The sequence below is a fragment of the Schistocerca piceifrons genome, chromosome 1 (genome assembly GCF_021461385.2).
Source record: "Schistocerca piceifrons isolate TAMUIC-IGC-003096 chromosome 1, iqSchPice1.1, whole genome shotgun sequence".
Classification (NCBI taxonomy): domain Eukaryota; kingdom Metazoa; phylum Arthropoda; class Insecta; order Orthoptera; family Acrididae; genus Schistocerca; species Schistocerca piceifrons.
Genome location: NC_060138.1, coordinates 214798547 through 214823788, shown reverse-complemented (window position 1 = coordinate 214823788; position 25242 = coordinate 214798547). Strand labels below are relative to the sequence as shown.

Sequence of the window (25242 nt, the reverse complement as noted above, 5' to 3'; positions counted from 1 at the left end):
GGAAAGTTACCGAAGGAGCTACAGACTTGTTGAAAGGAAGCTTGGAAGTCAGACATGGATTTTTAATGCAAAAACCATTCCATAACTGAGATTTGCTCACCAAGTTGTGGAGTGAGACATGTTACCAGGTGCAACTTCATTTCATCAAAAGATTTAATTGAGATTTACATGATGAAGTTCTAAATTTTCTAAACCGCTTTTGTTATATGTGAGAAAAAACTACTTCACAAGGTTTTGAGTTACCACATCACTTATTAGCAATTACTCCAAGTTTACCTAGGAATGAATGCAAGCTTTATATAAACCATTTTTTATGTAAAATATGAATTTGATTTTTGTTACAATACCAATTGAAGCCAAGGTAAAGTCACCCACAATAATAACTTTAATGGTGAATAACTCTGCTTGTTCTACAATAGAAGAAAACAAAATGAATGTCCATGCCATCAGGAGACAGTCTGCTTTCTTTTTCAGAACAGAGAAAAAATAAAGAGCCGCATCAAATTATCATAATGAAATGCAATTTAGGGCTGAAATAATGCACTACCAGTACCTAACTTCTTGGAAACATGAAGCAACAATGATAAACAAAGCTGCATGAGATATCTTTGTCAAACTAATCGCTGCAATTTTTTTCAGTGTGACGGACAAAACTAATGACATGACAAAAACAGAGCAGAAAAACCTATGATTTAGTTTTTCTCAGAAAACTAATGGAAAGGTTTGTGGCTAAATTATTAGCTAGTCAACACCACAGTGAAAACAAAACAACAGTTAATTTACAGTTCTATCAACAAATTTGTATTTTATAAGCTCCTGCCAACCCTGGAAATTCCATCATTCCTGTCGTCCATCAGCAATCCGGGTGACAACCTCAATTATTTGAGAAATCCTCACAGGAACTTGCTTTGAACTGTTATCACTGGAATGTAATATGAACAGACCTTATAATGGTGCATCATGTTTCAAACTGGACTTGAAGCAAACCACAGAGAATGTTGGCAAGTTCTGCTTTACATAGAAGTTAGTTAAATAAATCAAAGTGCGAATACTTAACAGCGATCTAAATGATGTTTTCAATCATGGATTTTCATTTATATATATTTTTTTAAACTACCCAAACCCACCTTTTGCATGAATGAAAAATTCAGAGCTATGTGACAAACTCTTGTGCACATATGACTCACTGCCACACTCACAATCACGAATTGGGAAACAGACATGGAGTCCAGGAATCCACAGACAATAATGATGATTTTCAAGGTCAACAAGTGCCCCAAAGGTATGGTAGACACATTCAAGCAACAAACATTACAACGGTTCAATGCCCTTCCATAATTTTTCATCTGCAACACAACTGATTGTTTCTGAAGCAGAATATCCTGTGTGATTTGCAACAACTTGCCTCAATACATTCCTTCTCATGAACAAACATTTCAAGTCCTCCCAGAGTCTCTCTCAACTCACTGAATGTTTCAGAATCCCATGACTTTTCCTGTAAAATCAGGAATTACTAAGAGAGAGAGGAAAACAAGCAGGCAACAGATTGGAGGGGAGGATGTAATTATGATCATAATGAAAATGAAGTAAAGATGGGTGGGACATGTAGCAAGGTGAATTGATGGCAGATGCACCAGGGCTGTTTTGTACTGATTTCCAAGAGATAAGAAAAGATCAAGATGATCACAGATGGGTAATAAAAAACCTGCTGGAACATGATGCATGCTTATCTTTCTCCACAGGAAAGTCTAGAGGGGGTCTACAGAGAGCTTAAAAAAAGTGTCATATATTACATATTCCTGCAGAAGGTAGCACTGGTCAAAACTAATGATACAGCCACAAACCAGTACCTGATTAGATAAGGGCCAACCTGTCCTCTATTTCCCATCTGTCTGTTAAGTAGAAATAGACACCATAACAGCATTGCATGTGGTTACCACACATACTGACACATTCTCCAACCCTTCACAATGGATCATGCACTCATTCAAATACACCTGGCCTCATTCAGACTATCGCACGTGCAATGGTAACAAACTCCTGTAATGTTTGCACATTATCAATGGGTTGGCCATACACCAATGCCTTTAAATGGCCCCATGACTAGAAATCCAATGCATTCAGGTTTGGTGTATGGGGAGGCCATGCTACCAGACCCCTTTGACCAGTCCATCGACCATGAAACACTGCAGTGATATACTGTTGCAAAATCCATAGAAAATGGTTTGCTGCTCCATCCTGCATAAACTACAGTTGTCTTTCAGCAAGGGTAACATTTTCCAATAGCACTTATAATTCAGCATGCAATGAGCTGGGACAGTAAGGTGGCCTGCACCAACAAATATCACACATTACTCAGTACAAGTAAAATGACCCACATATCAACAGGTACTGGTTTCTGGATGTATAATTACAGGAACTTTTATTCTAGTTTTGACCAATTTTAAATCCTGTAGGAATATGTGACATTGTTTGAACACTGTATTCTGCAGTGGATTTCAAATATCTGATAATGAACTGATGATGATGATTTATTATGACTACTACTACTACTACTGCTACTACCACTTTAATTATTATGTACACAAATGAGATTTGACAGTACTGGACACGACAATAAAGTACCCTCTTCCATGCACTTCACAGTGGTTTGCAGAGTATAGACGGAGATGTAGACAATAGGACCCCAAACGTATTTTTTGGATCATAGCTTATCACCATCCACTTTCACATTGTGCAGCCATATCATATTTGAAAATGTCTGCAGTGTGGTACCTTCTGAGAGAGCATTTAAAGAGAAATTTAAGTAGGAGGATGGCTGGCTAGAGCATAGGTCTGATGAACGAATTAGTTCAGAAAGTAGGTTTCCAGATGTGGTTCCAACATGACAAGGTCTCGTGTGATTATTTAGTGTCCAGCAGATAACAATCACATCTTCAAGGACAAAGCCCATAGTGCAGGAACTGTTCCTAAAGTCATACTGTGTGGTGCATGAGAGACTATTGCTACCTTTCAACAACTGCACACAGCATAGTTCCAGATGCCCATGCAGACCTGACAGAGCCATACTGAATGACTTCCAGTGCTTCTAGCTTTAGTGTATCCTGCGAATAGTAGTGTGTACTAACAGATGTGCATGATAATGTGATTTAAAAGAACACATGCTATTAGTTAAGTAAGAAAATTAGTGTTTCACATCTCGTCAGTACTGGGGTCATTATAAGTACAGAACCTGCAAAAGTGTACTAGGGAAGGTGAGGGCATGGTAGGAAAGGGGTGGGGGGGTGGATCTCATATGAGCTTCAGGGTGAATGATAACGTAATTTTGAGATTTTATGATAAATGATTCTGGGTACACTTGGTATTACTGAAATGATAGTTTTGTGTGTGTGGTGAGGTAAGACGTGAGCTCAGTTGGTGAAGTTCTTTTTTTCCCTAGGGATTGTTGTCAGCTCCCCCCCCCCCCCACCCCTCCACCCCCTCCCCCCACACACACACACTACCACCCACCACACACTGACTGTCCCACCCCCTTTTCATCCCCACACACACACTGCCTTGCTGGGTATGCTCATTAACACCAGTTCTGTTACACAAATGCAGAAGAAGGAATTAGCTATGGCCTTGTTTACGGCGCCACCTAAGAATTCACTTGATTTATTGGTGGTATTGATGATGCCTGGTAATCTTCATGAAAGTGCTGAGTAGTTCTAATGGGAGGAGCAAACATACCGCTTTCCTGAAATGGTGTGCTCAGCCTCCCAATGGAAGTGCAGCTGCTCCAGCAAGTAGACCCCAGGCAGTCCACCAGATGCCACAGCTACGGGACATGGGTTGCCCAGTCGTACCTCCACTGCAAAAGAGTGCAGCACACACTGTCATTCATTGTCTTCTGCAGGCCCGGCAAGAAGGAGGACCTTCGAGGATGGAGACACAAGTTGAGGTGTACATAACAAAAGACAAGGAAACCACAGAAAGTTAAACAGAATTCTGTATTAACAGTTAATTGTCAGTATACTGCATAGTGCTATTCATGCTTATGCCAGCTAAATTTAATAAAGCAAGTTAAAAAGAAAGCTACTACTTTGAAAAAGTGCCTCTTCAGTTATACTAGATAGCTGCTCTGTATCTGCTACTGGCAGCCAAATATTTAATAGTGACTCTAGTGGCTAAATGTAGGAATGGTGACTACATGAAATAGTTATTTGTGTTATATTGCTTCCAGCCACATTTTTACTTCTTTTCTGTTTTACCTAACATAATGCTATCTGTTTCTAGAATGTTCTGCTTATCTTCAGATAGACAATGATAACGTGTCTTGATTAATCTAAATTAACCCATGAATACCACAGCTACAAATTTATGCCACGTCCTAGTGATGGAATGGCTGCTGGGGTATGTGGAAGATGGGTACAGGGGAAGGCTGCAAGAACTCCAAGTCCAGTGGAGTCTGCTGTTGTTGTCCTTTTGATGTGGAGCTCAGTAATACATCTCCTGTTGTGTGTATGCATACAGGTAGTTTTGCATCAGTTACTGTGGTGCAATACCCTTGTGATACAGTTTTAACATGTTGATAGTTTGATTTGATCCCTGATCCCCCCTTCCCACCCCATTTCATACAATAGCCTCTCCATCAGCAGAACAGTGAACAAAATTGTAAAGTATAATGTTTTTGAGTTAATCCAGATTACTTGAGATATTTAATTGTTAATTAACATATACATCTGTATGTATACATTCCTGAAGATAAGCAGAACATGGTCTAAACATGGAGTGTCATGTTAAATCAAACAGAAAATAAATATAAAACATAAATGGTAGCAGTATAACACAAATAATTAGCTTAATTTTATCAAGGCTTGGAATGGTCAAGAAAGCAGAACAGTAATCTTAATTTTCAGTGTAAACTTTATTTTTCTATAAAATGATATTTAAGTTTAAATGGTTCAGCCCTTGATTGTACAATATATGGTGTGTGACACTCTGTAACAATATTTTGTGATCTGAAGATGATTGATAATACAATCTAAACTGGTCATACTATTTTATTAGCTTGCGATCTAGACAGACAAAGTTCACACAGTGGCACTAAGAAAATACTTACCTGCATTTGTGAGTACCGAGTTATATTCACAATACATTACTATGTGTCATACAAGTTTACAGAGAACACTGCTACTTGTCATATAGTTAAAATAACTTTTCTACTCAAAATCTAAATATTACGACAATTTTTAGAAAGATTGGCTCACACTTGTTTTTCCACTTTCTTTGGAACTGGTTGGGATACCCAATTTCTTGCTGTATGATATATGTGAACTTGATGAAGATCTTTGTACCATAGAACATAACTCCAGTCTGAACTTAACAAGGTGACAAAATCTACATGAAAATTGTTTTCGTGTCTTGTATTCATGATTGTCTACATGATATTTCAGCTGAAACTGATATTTATTGTCAACCTCAAAAACTGTGAAGGAGTAACTGTTTTGTGAAGTAAGTGTAAGGATTCCAAGATCCTTGAAAAAAATTCTGAAACATGTAAGGCTATCTACATTACACAATATTTTTACTGATCGTCTCTACTAAATAATCACTTTATTTACTTTATATGCACTGACACAGAAGAGACTTCCATGATACAATGGGATGTGAAAATTATGTACATATAAACCAGTACTTTTGTCTTTGGGTTAAAACAGTGAAGAATGCTTCTAAGGGCTAAATGGTCACTCATCAGCAACAAGCTCTACTGACTGTACGCTTGTGTCTTTCCCTGCAGGGCATCGGATTAGACATGTTCAGACAGTCTGCAAATAAAATCTATGGTTCCTGGGAATCTGAAACACTTTGTGAGGAGAGATGCAAAGTAACTTCATCATGATACTTGGAAATGTAGCACAGTATCCAACCATTCAATACATCCTGAAAGCATCCTATGCATTTGCTGATTATATAAGAGCTATGTTTCTCTGCCTTTTGGTGGTGAAGGTTCTTGAACCAGGTGCCTGCAGAGTGTCGTCCTATGCAGGTTTGGTGGCACCCTGTGTAGTGTGTCTGCTTCATCACGTAGGCACTGCACAACCCTGACTAAAGGCTGCAGTGCACTTGCAGTACACTGGCCAGGGAGTGTCAAAAACACATGTGGCGACATTTAGAAGTTCCTGCCTGATGGCGTGGGTTGATAAGTGCAAGTACATAAGTACAGCTACCTGATAGTTGAGAGAATGTGGCCTCTTTTTTGTGGGGTGGGGTTTATTTATGAGAAAATCTGCTGACACATGCATGAGATATTGCGCTGATGAGTTTCAGACTAAGTTTGGTTAACCAAAATAAAAAGGCACTTCAAACTGAGCAGATGAAGATTCACTGTATAAATTTTGACTGAGAAATGAAATGGAGAATTTGCTGTTTCACTGAGTTTCAGACATAGTTTGGTTAACCAACGTAAAAAGTCACTTCAAACTGAGCATATGATGATTCATTGTATAAATTTGGACTGAGAAATGAAATGGAGAATTTGCTGTTTCACTGAATCAATCATCAATTTAATTAAATTTTTTAAAAGAAGTTAATGATAAGTAAGATGATCTGAGGAATTAAAAGCTGCCAAATTCTTCCTTCTGGCATACTCTAAAATCATAATAAACCATAAAAAAATCAGGTCCATAATTTTCCAAATATCATGCTCCATTTGCTTAAGGTTTGGTCAAGCAGAGAATGGGCACTCCACCTCAGTATCTATGATGTGGCACCATCTCCATCAAACAAGTGGTGGGGGCCAGCACTTAACCATTCTTGCCCATAGCAGATACTGACAAGTTGTGATTTGCTACAGAGAATGTGATGGCCAAATGTGAGAAATGCCAGAAGAAACGAAAAGATTTGGAGCATGCAAGAGTATTTTTGTACCAGAACAGCAACATGGAAGTAAAATAGGCACACTTCTTAATAGAACAGGTAGTAATTTATACTATATAACTATAAATAAAGGCATTCTTGTATAACATATACTCCCGAATACTGTAGTGTAAAACATATGCATAACAATTTGCGTTCATGATCGGGTTTGATGCAGTTGTTCTATGCTCTTCACCTCCGAATAACTACTGCAAACTATATCCATTTACACTTTTTTGCTGTATTTTCCCTAGGCCTTTCTCTACAGTTTTAACCCCCCCCCCCCTACACACACACACACACACACACACACACACACACACACACACACACACACACACACACTCTCTCTTCCCTTTACTATCATACTGGCGATTTATTGATGCCTCAGGAAGTGTCCCATCAAACAACCCCTCCTCTTAGTCAATTTTTGCCATAAATTTCTTTTCTACTCAATTCTATTCAGTGTGTCCTCATTAGTTGCACAGTCTATTCATGTAATCATCAGCATTCTTCTGTAGCACCCTATTTCAAAAGCTCTTATTTTGTCTGAAGTATTTGCCATCCACATTTCACTTCTGTGCAAGGCTACACCTGACAAATGTCTTCAGAAAGGCTTTTTAACACTTAAATCTATGTTTGATGCTAATAAATTTATTTTTTTCTTCAGAAATTCTTTCCTTACTAAAGCCATCCTCTTTACTTCAGCCACCATCAGTTATTTTGAGGCCCAAATAAAAAAAAAAACATGTACTACTTTTAGTGTCCCATTTCCTAATCTGATTCCCTCTGTATCAACTAGTTGAATTTGACTGCATTCCACAACACTTGTTTTACTTTCTCTGATGGTCATCTTATAACCTCTTTTTAAGATATTACCAGTTCCATTCAACATCTCTTCCAAGTCCTTTTCTGTCTCTGACAGAACTGCAGTGTCATTAGAAAACTTCAAAGTTTTTATTTCTTGTCCCTGACCTTTAATTCTGTCTACAAAGTTTTCTTTGGTTTCCTTTACTGCTTGCTCAATGCATGAACTGAATTACACAGAGGATAAACTATAGCCACGTCACACTCACTTTTCTATTACTGCTTCCAATTCATGTGCTTTGACTCTTATAACTACCAACTACTGTCTATACCACTTGTACACAACCTTTTGCTCCCTGTATTTTACCCCTGCTAATTTCAGAATTTCAAAGAGCGTATTCCAGTCAACATTGTCAAAAGCTTTCTCTAAGTGTACAAATCTTATAGACAAAGATTTATCTTTCTTCATCCTATCTTCTATGATGAGTCATAGTGTCAGTATTGCCTTGTGTGTTTCCATTTCTCTGAAACCCAAATTGATCTTCCCCAAGATCTACCTGTTTTTTCCATCCTTCTGTAAAAAAATTCTGTCAGCATGTTGCAAGTATGAATTAATGAACTAATATTTCAGTAATATCCACATCTGTCAGCGTCTGCTTTCTTTGGAATTGGAATTATTACATATTTCCTGAAGTTTGAAGGAATGTTGCCTGTCTCATATATCTTGCACATCAGGTGGAATAGTTTTGTTGTGACTACTCTTACAAGGTTCTCAGTATTTCTGAAGGAATGTTGTCTACTCTGGGAGTCTTGCTTTGGCTTAGGTCTTTCAGTGGTCTGTTAGATCCTTCTCGCAGTATCATACCTCCGATTTCATTTCCCTCTACGCCCTCTTCCTTTTTTGTCACATTGTATTCAAGTTTGTTGTTTAGAGCACTCAGCCTCATCAGGCGTGATGCTAGGACCTCGTGAAATACTTGAGCGAGCACTGAGCAGATGGTGACTGGGCGGAACTCAGTGGGGGATACTGATGCAAACTTCTTGGAAATCAGGTTCTTGCATGAAGGAGATGGGAAGGAAGGGCTCTGGGTAGGAGGAAAAGGTTTAGAAATTTCTCCAGGACCTCCTTTGTCAGACGGTAAGGCTGGATGCCAGTAAGGCTGTCTGGACCTGCAGCCAAACCTCTGGGTGGCAATGAAGCAGCGACCTCTTTGGCAGTGATTGGCACCCACAGTATCTAAGAGTCTAATGGCTCCAAGTGTGATAGGAGCTGATCATCACTGAGGCCAGGGCTGGAGGTCAGCCTCTTAATGAAGAAAACAGCACAGTCCACCAGGTTCAGGATGTCTGATGCTGCTGCAGTAGCATCCTGTCAATGTAGCTGCATACACACCAGGTACAGATCTGGTGGAAGGCTTCCTGGTAGTGTGTGTACTCCCATCTCCTCCACCTAAGCTTCTGTGTGGGAGGGCCTGTGTGAGGCTGCTGCTTAGGTGATGGATGCGGTGGCTTTTTCTTCACCTGCTCCTCCTTGCTGCTGACAGCATCCAGGGCATCTGAGAGCATGCTTAAGATGACTTGGGGTGATGTTCATAGCCCGAACGTCACAAGGGCGTCAGGAGCCTCAAATTTTGGAGGTGAGGCAGGAAGCCCAGCAAGGTGCTCCCAGATGCGGGTGTCAACCAGAGACGAAGATGGTGGTGTGTCCCCTTCTGGAGCGGACCATTCTCCGATGGGGGCGAGAGTCTTGGTGATTGCTGCTCCTTGGTGAGGGCTGCAATTAAGGCTGCAACCTGCTCTGTATGGGCAGCCTTGCACTGCTGACTCTTGATCGGGTCGAACAAATGATGCGGGAAGAGTGGTGCCAGGTCCTGGTTCACCTCAGCTTGCATGAGTGACAGAGCCGCCTCCTCCCTCCATCATGTCCTCCTCCTGTCCATGTCGGTCTCTGTGTTTGTCACTCCTGGGTGTCGATGGCGATGGTGAACACCAAGCCCGGTTTTCGTAGTGAAGGTTCAGTGCCCATCTGCACTACTAGCAGGGTCAGTTGGTGGGGTAGGTGCCAGCTTGAGCAGGGCGGCCACTTTAGCAGAAGGATCACATCCATTGACTCCTTTACTTGTTGCACCACTCTGAAAGGGAATAGCGCAAGAAGGAGTTGGTAACAGTCCCCGAGCTCCCACCGCTGTCCTTCCACTCAGCTTGCCAGCACTGAAAAGTACTAGGTAATTTTTGGCAGACTCACGAGAACGTGGGAAGAGTGCCTGAGAGTGAGAAGCTAAGTATTATGCATCACTCCCCTGGTAGCTACAACCTAAGAAAGGGCTTCACAGCAGTTTCTAGGTAATGGACAGACTGACTTTTTGAGATGGAAAGTCCACCCATAACCAATATGTCGCTGTTGGCTACTTAACCCTTTCAGACTGCACACACACAATTGTGTGGGTATGTTGTTTGGTAGATTACAGTGACATGGTTAAAGCGTGACCGCTCAGCCCTGGCCCACACAATAGTGGAAGTTTCAGAGAGTGCGCTACAGTCCATTTTAGTTAGTATTTCTTCCGCAGAGCTGCGCTGTGTGGCAGTTCGTTTCAAGTTTTCTGACATTGGCGGCCTTGAGACGACCGTACGGAGGGAGGTATTGTTAATTTTTATTATGTTCTACTAGCTTTCAGAGCGCATAAAAATTTAGAAGTATAGTTGAATAATGGATGAATCAAATGCTGTGCATAAAGATTGATTGTTCAACACTATTTCCACATTACATGCTTCTTCGATTAGTTGAATAATGAATGAATCAAATGCTGTGCATAACGATTGATTGTTCAACACTATTTCCACATTAGATGCTTCTTCGATAATCAATGTAACGCAACTGTGTGTGTTGGGCTTTTACTCCTTTTTTTTTTTTACCGATTTCAGTCGTTGAGGTTAACAGGTGTCCCTTTTTCTAGATACCCTGACAGATGCAGGGACTGAATACTTTCTCGCCCAGTCAGATGTGGAGGACATTAGCAGTGATGATGACATTCTTGATGAATCCCAGATGCCATCACCTAAGAAGAAAATTGCTGAAAGTACACCTGACGACTCTGAGGAACAGCCCCTACTTCAGAACCAGCAGGTAGAAAATCAAAGTGAAAGACAAGAACGAATGCAAAATGAGCAGGTACCACAGTGTGCACAACTGAATCTAGTGACAACGAGAAAACATTTGTGGAGAAAACGTCCTTTTTCTTCGCAAGGCCCTCCAGTATCTGATATTTTCCATGAATCGCCAATGACTCCTACGAAATACTTTCAAACGTACTTTCATGACGATTTTTTTGAGCCTGCATCTACATACACAAACATATATCATTTATCTAAAACAGGGCACGTTTTGGGAGTTAACGTGGAGGAAGTAAAAAAATGTTTTTGGAGCACTCATTCTAATGGGCAATACCAAATACCTATGTGCGAGAATGTGTTGGCAATGTAAATATCACCTTCCTTTAATAGCAGACAGTATCACAAGGGATAGTTTTTTTCTGTACGAAAGTCGTTGCATGGAAAGTTCAACTTGCAATAGACTTCATGAGGAATGCCTATATCAAATTGCCTCGCCCAATGGAGGTCATCACTCTATTGATGAGCAGATGATACCCTTTACTGGTCGTTGTTCCTCTAAGCAATATATACCAAACAAACCACGCCCAAGAGGTTTAAAAAGTTTTGTTTTAGCAGCGAGCAAAGGATTAGTCCTAGATTTTGAGATTTACCAGAGAAAATCAACACCTCTGCCTGAAAGCAACTATGGCCTAGGGCCTAGTATTGTGCTTCGACTGATTCAAATACTAGAAAGAGATTCTTATCTGTTCTTTGACAGATATTTAATAACCATTCCGCTGTTGGAAGCCCTGCGGGAAAATGGAATGTATGGAACAGGAACAATCTTGTTTAATACAATTAGAGATGTGCATCTGACTGAAGAGAAAAAAAATTGAAAAGAGGTGACATGGAAGAACTCTGATGGGATGACAACAATGCTGTCGTCATTCCATGCAAAAACACAAAAGCAGTGGCACTGGTGTCAAACTTTTTGGATGCAATCCAGTAACAACTGTAGAACGGTGGATCAAAAAGGAAAGAGCGTATATCAATGTTCCTTGTCCCTCAGTTGTTACAAAGTATAATATGAGCATGGGAGGAGCTGACAGATGCGATCAGATGATGGAGACCTACAGAACATTTATAAAAACAAGGAAATGGACTCTGAAACTCATAATTCATCTCATAGACCTTGCTTGCATCAATTCCTGGACAGAATACAAGGAAGCTTGTCAAGTTGCTGGAGTACCTGCGAAGGATAAACTATATTTTTTTAGTTTCAGACTAGGTCTTCGAGAATCATTTCTGTTTTCTGCTAAACGAAGGCCTTCCACAGAAAACCCTGATGATGGTGCAGCGCAGGTTCCTGAGAAAAAGTACGAGCCTGCTGATCAGCCTTGTTTGGACAGAAGGCTCGATGGATACTCACACTGGCCCATAGTTGATGACGTGTCTAATGCAAGATGTAGAAATGCAGAGTGTACAAAGGCAAACAAGGACATGGTGTACCAAATGTAGTGTGTATTTATGCCGTTCAAAAAATTCAAACTGTTTTGTAACATTCCATACACAGAAGTGATAACTCTGTAGCATGTAAATATTAATTTACAATTTCTTTCGTAGCAAGTGGGCGTTTCCTCTTGAAAGAAAATGATGTCTCAAAATTTGAAAATGTATTTTGATTCTACAAATTAATTTCCAGTTCATGTTGATTATTATTGTGATTTTTTTGAGGAAATACACTTTTTCTGTAATTGAAATTTGAGTTACTTATTTCTGACCAATTATTACAGACTAAGCCTAACATGCACATTTGTGTGGGTCCAAACCTTTGGGAAAAAGATTGAAATATAGACATTCTATTGGATTTTCCTGTATTCGATAACATTTTTAAGCAAGGCATTCAAAATTCATTCAGTTTGTACACATCGTTTTCTCTCAGGTCTGAGAGGGTTAAGAGAGCCACATTTACATTTACATGATATAAATACTCCTTCTGTTTTTCCGAAAAGGGTTCAAATGAAGGCAATTGTTAATCGTCATTGGAACTAGCACCTGTATTTACTGAACACCACCTAGCGCCAATCAGTTGGATGGCTGTGCCCTGTTTTACCACATCCGACTATGGCCATTAATAGCGTGTTGTGTTCGCGCTGGCATTCCGCTCTCTGCAACTTCCTGGCATAGTAAAACTCTCTCTCTCTCTCTCTCTCTCTCTCTCTGTCTCTCTCTCGCGCGCGCGCGCGCGCGCGCGCACACACACACACACACACAGACTATCGAGCGTGGCACAATAGATGTCTCACTTGGTCCTTCGTTTTTGGGCCATTTAGTTCCGAAGCCCATAACTACAGTTTCAATGCTCTGCAGAATGTTATTGATGAATTATTTTGGAACAGAAAATGGCTCTGACTACTATGGGACTTAAAATCTGAGGTCATCAGTCCCCTAAAACCTAGAACTTCTTAAACCTAACTAACCTAAGGACATCACAGACATCCATGCCCGAGGCAGGATTCGAACCTGCTACCGTAGCGGTCGCGCGGTTCCAGACTGAATGGCCTAGAACCGCTCGGTCACTCCGGCCGGTTATTTTGGAACAGCATAAGCCGACACACCGGCTATTGAAGCATAACTCCTGACACGCCATCAAAGCCTTACTTCCGCCGGTGCCTCGTTTACTGCCTTCCAAACTTCACAGACGTTTTCCTGCATCTCTCGGGGATTGGCACTGTTGCAAGAGAGGAAGCTCTGGAGTCATTGTTGTATAGTGGAACCTGTTGTATAGTTTACAGAATGTATTTTCAGTCTGCAGCAGAGTGTGCGCCGATTTGAGACTTCTTGTCAGATTAAAGCCGGATCGGGCCTCGAACATGAGAGGTACTGGCGGAAGGGGGGGGGGGGGGGGGGGGCTCCGTGAGTTGTGCTTGGGTAGTTCAATCGGTAGAACACTTGCCCGAGAGAGGCAAAGGTTCCAGGACCAAGCACCGTTCCGATATACAGTTTTAACTCGCCTGGAAATTTCAGGTCAACGCAAACCTAGCTGCCGAGTGAAAATTCGTTCTGGAAACACCCTCCCGCCTATGGATACGCCATTTCTCCGTAATATCTTTTCTTCCAGCTGTGCTAGTCCCGTAAGCTACGCTGTAGAAGATGAGATGCTACCGAAATTACAGCTGTGAGGGCGGGTTGTGACTCGTGCTTGGACAACTCAATCCGCAGAGAAAGGCTGAGAAAGGGAAAGGTCCCAGATTCGAGTACCGGTTCGGCACGCGGTTTTAACCTGCCAGGAAGTTTCAAATCAGCGGACCTCCGTTGTAGAGTGGAAATTCATTCTGTACCCCTCTCTCCATTTGACTGAACTTTTACGTCTATTTTTCATCAATACATAAGCACCAGTTTGTTTCTTTTGCACAACACAATTCCAGCTCCTTTAACTGTTTCCATTTCGGAGACTGACATCATATTCCTCAAAGCAGAATAGATAATAAAAAGGACCACAAGAAAAGAATGTCATCCATAGCACGTACTGAGACTCAAATAGTAAAGACGGTAGTCTACAGATCCGATACCGCTTGCATACAGGAACGCCTGTCTTGCAGTGTACGCGCAGGTGCTGTTCGCAGATGTGTGGCAGGATGTCTACTTCACGATAGTTAAGGAGCGTACTTCAGAACTCTGCATTGCGTTTTTTATACCAAAGGCTCGGCACTACCCAGAACATTCCCTCGTACGTAGTGAGTCATTGTAATGTATGTGGCAGAGGACACTTTGTACAGAACTGCACATTGAAGTCTGTTCCTCTTGCATGCACAGATGGAGCGAGGAGAGAATAACGACTGATATTAAGCCTCTGTGCGAGTTAGCATTTGCTAGGTATGGGAATAACCGACCAGTTAAAACCGACACCGGTATTTTAGTTCTCAATAACCGCTATTTTTCGGTATTCGTTTGATCTCGGTTATAACAGGTTTAAAAACAAAAAAACGAAATATGAATTAGCAACGGCAGTGGTAAAATTTTTTGTTTTTAAATAAACTTTTTGAAAAACGAATTATTTTTATTCGTAAAATTTCCATTGCTTTGAGATATTGCGTTATTATAGAAAACTGGAAAAGCGATTAGTGCTATTTTAATGACAACGCCGACAGAAACGATCAACAAACGCATCGCATAAGAATTGGTACAGCAGTGCTGAGACAATAATGCGATGTTACCATGTGGCATGGCCTGTTGGATGGCAGGCACGTACCCGTAGTGTGCGAGACTCACCGTGTCTGGGCTATATGGTAGTTTCTCGCTGTTATCGTACATTCGTTGTATTGCAGAAAAGGCAGCATCCCTAGTCTGTAAGTATTTTAGGAAGTGCAGAGTCAGTGAAGTACAAGGGTCGATTTGCTTTAAAAGATTACGAACAGGAGCCGCCACAACAATGACATAAGAAGAAAACTTAAGAATTCATTCATAGTTTCCGATAACAATAGAAAGTAGCCGATTTGTTGCCTGTGTCTACATAGCATGTCTTTATCTACTTGTATCCCTTGAAAACGGACTAATTATCGCGAAAAATAGAGTTCTCCAACCTCAGTTTTCAACCTTTAGCACTGACTATTCGTAAAGCCAAAATAGTTGTAGGATCCTTGATTACAATATGACTTTTGAGCAGTGTTTCAAAACATTAGAATCAATAGCAGAGTACTGGTGATGTTTTGTGATATTCAACCACTTATCGCTGTTCGAGAAAAGCAGTGAACTGTGGAGGGAAACAGTGAGTTTTGTTTTCAAAAATGGTTCAAATGGCTCTGACCACTATGGGACGTAACATCTTAGGTCATCAGTCCCCTAGAACTTAGAACTACTTAAACCTAACTAACCTAAGGACATCACACACATCCATGCCCGAGGCAGGATTCGAACCTGCGACCGTAGCAGTCCCGCGGTTCCGGACTGCAACGCCTAGAACCGCACGACCACCGCGGCCGGCGAGTTTTGTTTTATTTGACAATTTAATTTACTATTTTGATTCTATGTATCTTGAAACAGGGAGTTAAAATGTTTCAATCTTTGTTCGATTTAAGTTCAGAAAACGGTCATTTTGTGCGGTTTAAACTCTCAGATTAAACTGACGTTAAAATAAACTGATTTAATCGAATACCGGTTGCTTCAGCAATAACCATTATCTCTAATATTTGCATAATTTTATCCGCACAATCTCTACGGAATGGTTACGTAGGTGGCTGGAGAATATTTCTTATTGCTGCGCTGATGGGTTTGGGAATCTCCCAAGCACGTTCTTGCGACGAGTACGGCCTCTTGCTCCAAGTACTGTCAGTTAAGATATTTCAATCTTTCTGTTACACTCGCTTTTCAGGCAAACAATGTCGTATATACATGTATCGCCTTTCTCCTATTGGTATTACTGTCAGACCAAATAACCATGCCTGATTCAGTATGGAGCGTAAGATTTTTTAATTGTTTTCAGACTGGAAAATGAATGCTCACCCACAGGTCATTTTACTTCTTCGTACATCAAGTCGGTTGTGTATTTAGTGTCTTCCACGCTACCTTGCAAATACTCATGCCACAAGTTCATAAGATCGCCGTAGCTTCTTGTGGCCAAAAAATTTGTAGTTGTGAAACGTATCAATATACGATCATTAGGATATGTATGACATGAAGTGTTGACCTCAGGTGTCAGGCTGCCACGTTTGCAGCGTTATACAAATGTTGTAGCTATCTATTTCATTTATCAGGTCAGTTTATTATACTGATTCAGATTCTGTCGTTAATTTTGTTTAGACTTTAGCAACCATACATATACCTCTGCGCTGCCTCGACTATTACTAGTCGATATTTGAACGTAAAACGTAAACAATTCTCGTTTTGTAATTCCAGAATCCCCCCATGAACCATGGACCTTGCCGTTGGTGGGGAGGCTTGCGTGCCTCAGCGATACAGATAGCCGTACCGTAGGTGCAACCACAACGGAGGGGTATCTGTTGAGAGGCCAGACAAACGTGTGGTTCCTGAAGACGGGCAGCAGCCTTTTCAGTAGTTGCAGGGGCAACAGTCTGGATGATTGACTGATCTGGCCTTGTAACAATAACCAAAACGGCCTTGCTGTGCTGGTGCTGCGAACGGCTGAAAGCAAGGGGAAACTACAGCCGTAATTATTCCCGAGGGCATGCAGCTTTACTGTATGATTACATGATGATGGCGTCCTCTTGGGTAAAATATTCCGGAGGTAAAAAGTCCCCCATTCGTATCTCCGGGCGGGGACTACTCAAGAGGATGTCGTTATCAGGAGAAAGAAAACTGGCGTTCTACGGATCGGAGCGTGGAATGTCAGATCCCTTAATCGGGCAGGTAGGTTAGAAAATTTAAAAAGGGAAATGGATAGGTTGAAGTTAGATATAGTGGGAATTAGTGAAGTTCGGTGGCAGGAGGAACAAGACTTCTGGTCAGGTGACTACAGGGTTATAAACACAAAATCAAATAGGGGTAACGCAGGAGTAGGTTTAATAATGAATAGGAAAATAGCAATGCGGGTAAGCTACAACAAACAGCATAGTGAACGCAATATTGTGGCCAAGATAGATACGAAGCCCACACCTATTACAGTAGTACAAGTTTATATGCCAACTAGCTCTGCAGATGACGAAGAAATTGAAGAAATGTATGATGAAATAAAAGAAATTATTCAGATTGTGAAGGGAGACGAAAATTTAATAGTCATCGGTGACTGGAATTCGAGTGTAGGAAAAGGGAGAGAAGGAAACAGTAGGTGAATATGGATTGGGGCTAAGAAATGAAAGAGGAAGCCGCCCGGTAGAATTTTGCACAGAGCACAACATAATCACAACTAACACTTGGTTTAAGAATCGTGAAAGAAGGTTGTATACATGGAAGAACCCTGGAGATACTAAAAGGTATCAGATAGATTATATAATGGTAAGACAGAGATTTAGGAACCAGGTTTTAAATTGTAAGACATTTCCAGGGGCAGATGTGGATTCTGACCACAATATATTGGTTATGACCTGTAGATTAAAACTGAAGAAACTGCAAAAAGATGGGAATTTAAGGAGATGGGACCTGGATAAACTAAAAGAACCAGAGGTTGTACAGAGATTCAGGGAGAGCATAAGGGAGCAATTGACAGGAATGGGGGAAATAAATACAGTAGAAGAAGAATGGGTAGCTTTGAGGGATGAAGTAGTGAAGGCAGCAGAGGATCAAGTAGGTAAAAAGACGAGGGCTAGTAGATATCCTTGGGTAACAGAAGAAATATTGAATTTAATTGATGAAAGGAGAAAATATAAAAATGCAGTAAGTGAAGCAGGCAAAAAGGAATACAAACGTCTCAAAAATGAGATCGACAGGAAGTGCAAAATGGCTAAGCAGGGATGGCTAGAGGACAAATGTAAGGATGTAGAGGCCTATCTCACTAGGGGTAAGATAGATACCGCCTACAGGAAAATTAAAGAGACCTTTGGAGATAAGAGAACGACTTGTATGAATATCAAGAGCTCAGATGGAAACCCAGTTCTAAGCAAAGAAGGGAAAGCAGAAAGGTGGAAGGAGTATATAGAGGGTCTATACAAGGGCGATGTACTTGAGGACAATATTATGGAAATGGAAGAGGATGTAGATGAAGATGAAATGGGAGATATGATACTGCGTGAAGAGTTTGACAGAGCACTGAAAGACCTGAGTCGAAACAAGGCCCCCGGAGTAGACAATATTCCATTGGAACTACTGACGGCCGTGGGAGAGCCAGTCCTGACAAAACTCTACCATCTGGTGAGCAAGATGTATGAAACAGGTGAAATACCCTCAGACTTCAAGAAGAATATAATAATTCCAATCCCAAAGAAAGCAGGTGTTGACAGATGTGAAAATTACCGAACTATCAGTTTAATAAGTCACAGCTGCAAAATACTAACACGAATTCTTTACAGACGAATGGAAAAACTAGTAGAAGTCAACCTCGGGGAAGATCAGTTTGGATTCCGTAGAAACACTGGAACACGTGAGGCAATACTGACCTCACGACTTATCTTAGAAGAAAGATTAAGGAAAGGCAAACTTACGTTTCTAGCATTTGTAGACTTAGAGAAAGCTTTTGACAATGTTGACTGGAATACTCTCTTTCAAATTCTAAAGGTGGCAGGGGTAAAATACAGGGAGCGAAAGGCTACTTACAATTTGTACAGAAACCAGATGGCAGTTATAAGAGTCGAGGGACATGAAAGGGAAGCAGTGGTTGGGAAGGGAGTAAGACAGGGTTGTAGCCTCTCCCCGATGTTGTTCAATCTGTATACTGAGCAAGCAGTAAAGGAAACAAAAGAAAAATTCGGAGTAGGTATTAAAATTCATGGAGAAGAAATAAAAACTTTGAGGTTCGCCGATGACATTGTAATTCTGTCAGAGACAGCAAAGGACTTGGAAGAGCAGTTGAATGGAATGGACAGTGTCTTGAAAGGGGGATATAAGATGAACATCAACAAAAGCAAAACAAGGATAATGGAATGTAGTCTAATTAAGTCGGGCGATGCTGAGGGAATTACACTCCTGGAAATTGAAATAAGAACACCGTGAATTCATTGTCCCAGGAAGGGGAAACTTTATTGACACATTCCTGGGGTCAGATACATCACATGATCACACTGACAGAACCACAGGCACATAGACGCAGGCAACAGAGCATGCACAATGTCGGCACTAGTACAGTGTATATCCACCTTTCGCAGCAATGCAGGATGCTATTCTCCCATGGAGACGATCGTAGAGATGCTGGATGTAGTCCTGTGGAACGGCTTGCCATGCCATTTCCACCTGGCGCCTCAGTTGGACCAGCGTTCGTGCTGGACGTGCAGACCGCGTGAGACGACGCTTCATCCAGTCCCAAACATACTCAATGGGGGACAGATCCGGAGATCTTGCTGGCCAGGGTAGTTGACTTACACCTTCTAGAGCACGTTGGGTGGCACGGGATACATGCGGACGTGCATTGTCCTGTTGGAACAGCAAGTTCCCTTGCCGGTCTAGGAATGGTAGAACGATGGGTTCGATGACGGTTTGGATGTACCGTGCACTATTCAGTGTCCCCTCGACGATCACCAGTGGTGTACGGCCAGTGTAGGAGATCGCTCCCCACACCATGATGCCGGGTGTTGGCCCTGTGTGCCTCGGTCGTATGCAGTCCTGATTGTGGCGCTCACCTGCACGGCGCCAAACACGCATACGACCATCATTGGCACCAAGGCAGAAGCGACTCTCATCGCTGAAGACGACACGTCTCCATTCGTCCCTCCATTCACGCCTGTCGCGACACCACAGGAGGCGGGCTGCACGATGTTGGGGCGTGAGCGGAAGACGGCCAAACGGTGTGCGGGACCGTAGCCCAGCTTCATGGAGACGGTTGCGAATGTTCCTCGCCGATACCCCAGGAGCAACAGTGTCCCTAATTTGCTGGGAAGTGGCGGTGCGGTCCCCTACGGCACTGCGTAGGATCCTACGGCCTTGGCGTGCATCCGTGCGTCGCTGCGGTCCGGTCCCAGGTCGACGGGCACGTGCACCTTCCGCCGACCACTGGCGACAACATCGATGTACTGTGGAGACCTCACGCCCCACGTGTTGAGCAATTCGGCGGTACGTCCACCCGGCCTCCCGCATGCCCACTATACGCCCTCGCTCAAAGTCCGTCAACTGCACATACGGTTCACGTCCACGCTGTCGCGGCATGCTACCAGTGTTAAAGACTGCGATGGAGCTCCGTATGCCACGGCAAACTGGCTGACACTGACGGCGGCGGTGCACAAATGCTGCGCAGCTAGCGCCATTCGACGGCCAACACCGCGGTTCCTGGTGTGTCCGCTGTGCCGTGCGTGTGATCATTGCTTGTACAGCCCTCTCGCAGTGTCCGGAGCAAGTATGGTGGGTCTGACACACCGGTGTCAATGTGTTCTTTTTTCCATTTCCAGGAGTGTAGATTAGGAAATGAGACACTTAAAGTAGTAAAGGAGTTTTGCTATTTGGGGAGCAAAATAACTGATGATGGTCGAAGTAGAGAGGATATAAAATGTAGGCTGGCAATGGCAATGAAAGCGTTTCTGAAGAAGAGAAATTTGTTAACTTCCAGTATTGATTTAAGTGTCAGGAAGTCATTTCTGAAAGTATTCGTATGGAGTGTAGCCATGTATGGAAGTGAAACATGGACGATAAATAGTTTGGACAAGAAGAGAATAGAAGCTTCCGAAATGTGGTGCTACAGAAGAATGCTGAAGATTAGATGGGTAGATCACATAACTAATGAGGAAGTATTGAATAGGATTGGGGAGAAGTTTGTGGCACAACTTGACCAGAAGAAGGGATCGGTTGGTAGGACATGTTCTGAGGCATCAAGGGATCACCAATTTAGTACTGGAGGGCAGCGTGGAGGGTAAAAATCGTAGAGGGAGACCAAGAGGTGAATACAGTAAGCAGATTCAGAAGGTTGTAGGTTGCAGTAGGTACTGGGAGATGAAAAAGCTTGCACAGGATAGAGTAGCATGGAGAGCTGCATCAAACCAGTCTCAGGACTGAAGACCACAACAACAACAATTCCAGAATACCTTTCAGAGGTAGCAAAACTAGTTTTTCGTTAGTATTTATAGAATGAACACATGCAAATGTTAGGAACATTTTCCAGCTAATAATCTTCGTGGTATTGTTATCGAACATATTTTATGAATTTCACTACTAAAAGCTAAAAGGCATGGAAAACTTTATGTTGCAATGTGAGAGGAACGAACTAATACGTAAATCCGTGATGTTAACTTGTATAAACCAGCATGTTTTTTTATTGTAATCCATAAATTTTGTGTTTCTAACAGTTGATATCGTAACCAGTAGATGGTAATATATAAGGAGAGACGAATAAGCCATTAGGGTCTCAGTTTTTCAGCAGTTTTTGTGAGCCAGTTTTGTTACAGTTTTGTAAGCGTATCACACATTAAACATTTAATTCTGAACGAAAAACATCATATCAACATTAGTTCTTTGAAATTTTTCTTGGCATTACAAAATCATTAGCTACACTGTCAAGAACTCAGCAAGATGCAGCAAATTTTGGTGGAGCAGATACTCGCAAATTCTTTTACAGCCATTGAAGCGTCATTGATTGGCAAGAAAGGAAGATGAGTATTTGCCGTTAATTGTTACACTCCGTTAACCCTGTTTCAGCTGTTTAGAAGTACAGAGCTGTCAGCTGACTGGCTCTACAGCTCTAGTAGAACTAAATTTTCATTGTGGCTACATCTCTTTGTTTTACTTTTTTTCACAATAGGTCTATTGCGTGTGCCACTCTTAGAGGGATGTTCCACAACAGTCTTGGCTGCAAAATTTACTCACATGTAGGCTCTTTCGTTCTATAGATACACAATAATTGATGTTCGAATCCTAATTTAGATTGATCTTTGATCTGGGTAATGGTGTAATTAGGGTAAGTTGAAAGGTGTCTGCTGGGATAAAAGGCAATGACTATTTGTAAAAGAATCGGAAATTAAGCCCTGAAACCCTCATGCTACGCAAAAAGTATCATTCTTTACCCCAGGAAACAACTTAGAAACGCAAGTAGAATTGTATTGATACCTTCAGCTGCTAACGGGCGTTGATATATATCAACGAGGACAGGTGAAAATGTATACCGCGACCGGGATCTCCTGCTTACATGGCAGACGCTCTACCCATCTGAGCCTCCAAGGGCACAGTGGATAGCGCGGCTGCAGGGACTATCTCACGCACGCCTCCCGCGAGACCCACATTCTCACCTTGTATGTCCACACACTACATTCGTAGTGTCCCAACCCAACACACTCATTACTCGTGCAAGACATTCTTACCAAGTCCCGTAAGAGTTCGGGGAATATGTGTGCATTCATACAGAAGAAGAAGGTCATGGCCGGTGTTACCAGAACTATATACTTACATGGATATGGTGTCTGCTCTTTCGGACATGTCCAAAGAACAAACACCATATCCATATAAATATAAGTACTTAGAAACGCGGTCTGATTCGCAAAGGTTAATAGAAATAGCCACACACACACACACACACACACACACACACACACACACACACACACACACACACACACACACACGTGTGTGTGTGTGTGTGTGTGTGTGTGTGTGTGTGTGTGTGTGTGTGTTAGCTTTGTGCTTCAAGCATCCAGCTGTGCGCTGTGCACTTGAGAATATTTCGTGTATATCATCGATGGTATAGAAAGTGCATAGGCATGAGGACTGAAGCAGGGAAGAGCGTATGTACATACTTTCCTGTGCGAATAACGTCATTGCAGCAGACGATGAAGAGGATATATCTTATTACATGCTTAGGAAGTCAGACTGAGATTCATAGGAAGAATCTTAATGAAATGTAACTCATCAAGGAAGTGGCTTATAAGGCGCTTGCTAGACCATTTCTTGAGTACTGTACGTCAATAAGTGATCCTTACCAGGTAGGACTGCTAGAAGAGATAGAAAAGAATCAACGAAGAACGGCGCATTTCGTCACGGTATCGCTTAGTCGGCACGAAAGCATTACAGGAAAGTCCAGTGGGGCACGTTACAAGAAAGGCGTTGTGCATCACGGAGAGATTTGCTATTGATGTTCCGAGAGAATACATTCCGGGAAGAGTAGGACAATGTATTACTTCTTCTCACACACATCTTGCGAAATAACCATGACGAGAAATTAGAGCTAATACAGCGGCCTACCGACACTTATTCTTCCCACGCCCCAATCGCGAGTAGAACAGGGTAGGGGGATCTGTTAGCAGTACCAGAAGTAGCCTCCGCTATACACCGTTAGGTGGCTTGCGGAACACGACGTAGATATCAACATTTCGCATATCTTCATCTCTAAAGGATTTCTAGGACCATGTTTGATCGTTTTAGCAAAGAGAAAGAATTCATTTGATAGATTGGTTTTATTGTTTTTCCAAGTTTTTTTCAGTCATTTCTTTGCTTGTCATGGGCCCCTTGTGCTCGGGGGCCCTGGGCATCGCTCCAGGTGCACAGTATACGTACACTCTGCTGTTATCGCTAGATAATTCCCTTATTTAGTAGGCATTTGTTGTCCGCATAACCTCTAAGAGTAAACAACAAATAGCCTCGAGACGATCTCAACAATACAGGCGTTCCTGTAACGACCCAAGCCGTTGTTCAGTATCAGTTTGAGACGTGCCGACTGGGAAGCAATATGAATGCACCTTTACCCGCAAAGTCTCAAGGAACCTGTGAAATGCAGGAAGAGTGCAGAGCAAAGATAGCAGACAGAAGCTAAGTTATCAACGACCGGCTGAATTTCGCCAATCCGTAGCACCTACAAACAGACGTAAAATCGAGTGCACATTTCTACGGCGGTGTAACGTACTACAGTCTAACTGGCATATGGGTATATGTGAACTAAATATGGAAATCTGAGATACTGCAGTTATACTCAAGGTAATGTAACAATCACAGTCATCCAGGGAGTTTATCGCAGATCTTCTGAAGCAGTTTGCGTTGGAAAAGCCTGAATTTTATATTTTGAATACATGGAAAAATCAGAAAATTACAACTTACTAATTCTTCTCTGAGGTTGTCGTTCCAATTACACTCCTGCATTCGCTCGTGCAGATAATGTTCGACAAGTCGATTGTACGACTATAGCGTCTTGAAATACACATCTTCCATGCACATAACATGAAAAATAATAAATTTTTGTACAGGAAATTTTAACCAATTATACGTAGGCTATTCGGAAAGTAAGTTCCCATCAGTCGCGGAATGGAAACCACTGTGAAATTAAAAATGTTTTATTTGCAATAGTGTCCGCACCAGGTAGCTGAGTGGTGCCGGCACGGTAGCTCAGCGTGTTCGGTCAAAGGGTTACGTGCCCTCTGTAATAAAAAAAAAACTGAGTTAATCGATCATCAACGAACTTAAACGGATGTCTTACGACGTCTGCCCCGAGCAGACCCAACGAACAAAAGCGAACAGAATGAGATTTAAAAAGAAAAAAAAAAGTGATCAGCGTGACAGACTGTCAATCCTAAGGGCCCGGGACTGAGTGTTGTGTTGTCCTAATCATCATCCATTTCATCCCCATCGACGCGCAGGCCGCCGAAGTGGCGTCAACTCGAAAGACCTGCACCAGACGAACGGTCTACCAGACGGGAGGCCCTAGCCACACGACCTTTTTTTTTATTATTTTCATAAACACCGCTCCGACATGGATTTTTGTCATAGCGTTGGGCTGCATAACATCAAGCGAAATCTCTCACCAGGCCCTCATACGTGGCGGGAGACACTCTTTTCTGGGCATCTTTACGTGCTTAGTGTGCGCTCGGAATTGGAAAAAACGGTCGCTTCGGATTTTCACAGTGTTTTGCATTTCGCGATCGACCGGAACTTATT

The 25242-nt window shown here is 42.0% G+C and overlaps 1 protein-coding gene across 1 annotated transcript in view; it reads right to left on the bottom strand.

The window, feature by feature from the left end:
* LOC124787441 (putative carbonic anhydrase 3) overlaps nucleotides 1-25242 on the bottom strand; it is a 508783-nt gene that overhangs the window by 86996 nt on the left and 396545 nt on the right. Inside the window, exon 4 of the mRNA XM_047254340.1 lies at nucleotides 3733-3853. Coding sequence (XP_047110296.1) covers nucleotides 3733-3853 — 121 coding nt within the window. The remainder of the gene's footprint in view (nucleotides 1-3732; nucleotides 3854-25242) is intronic.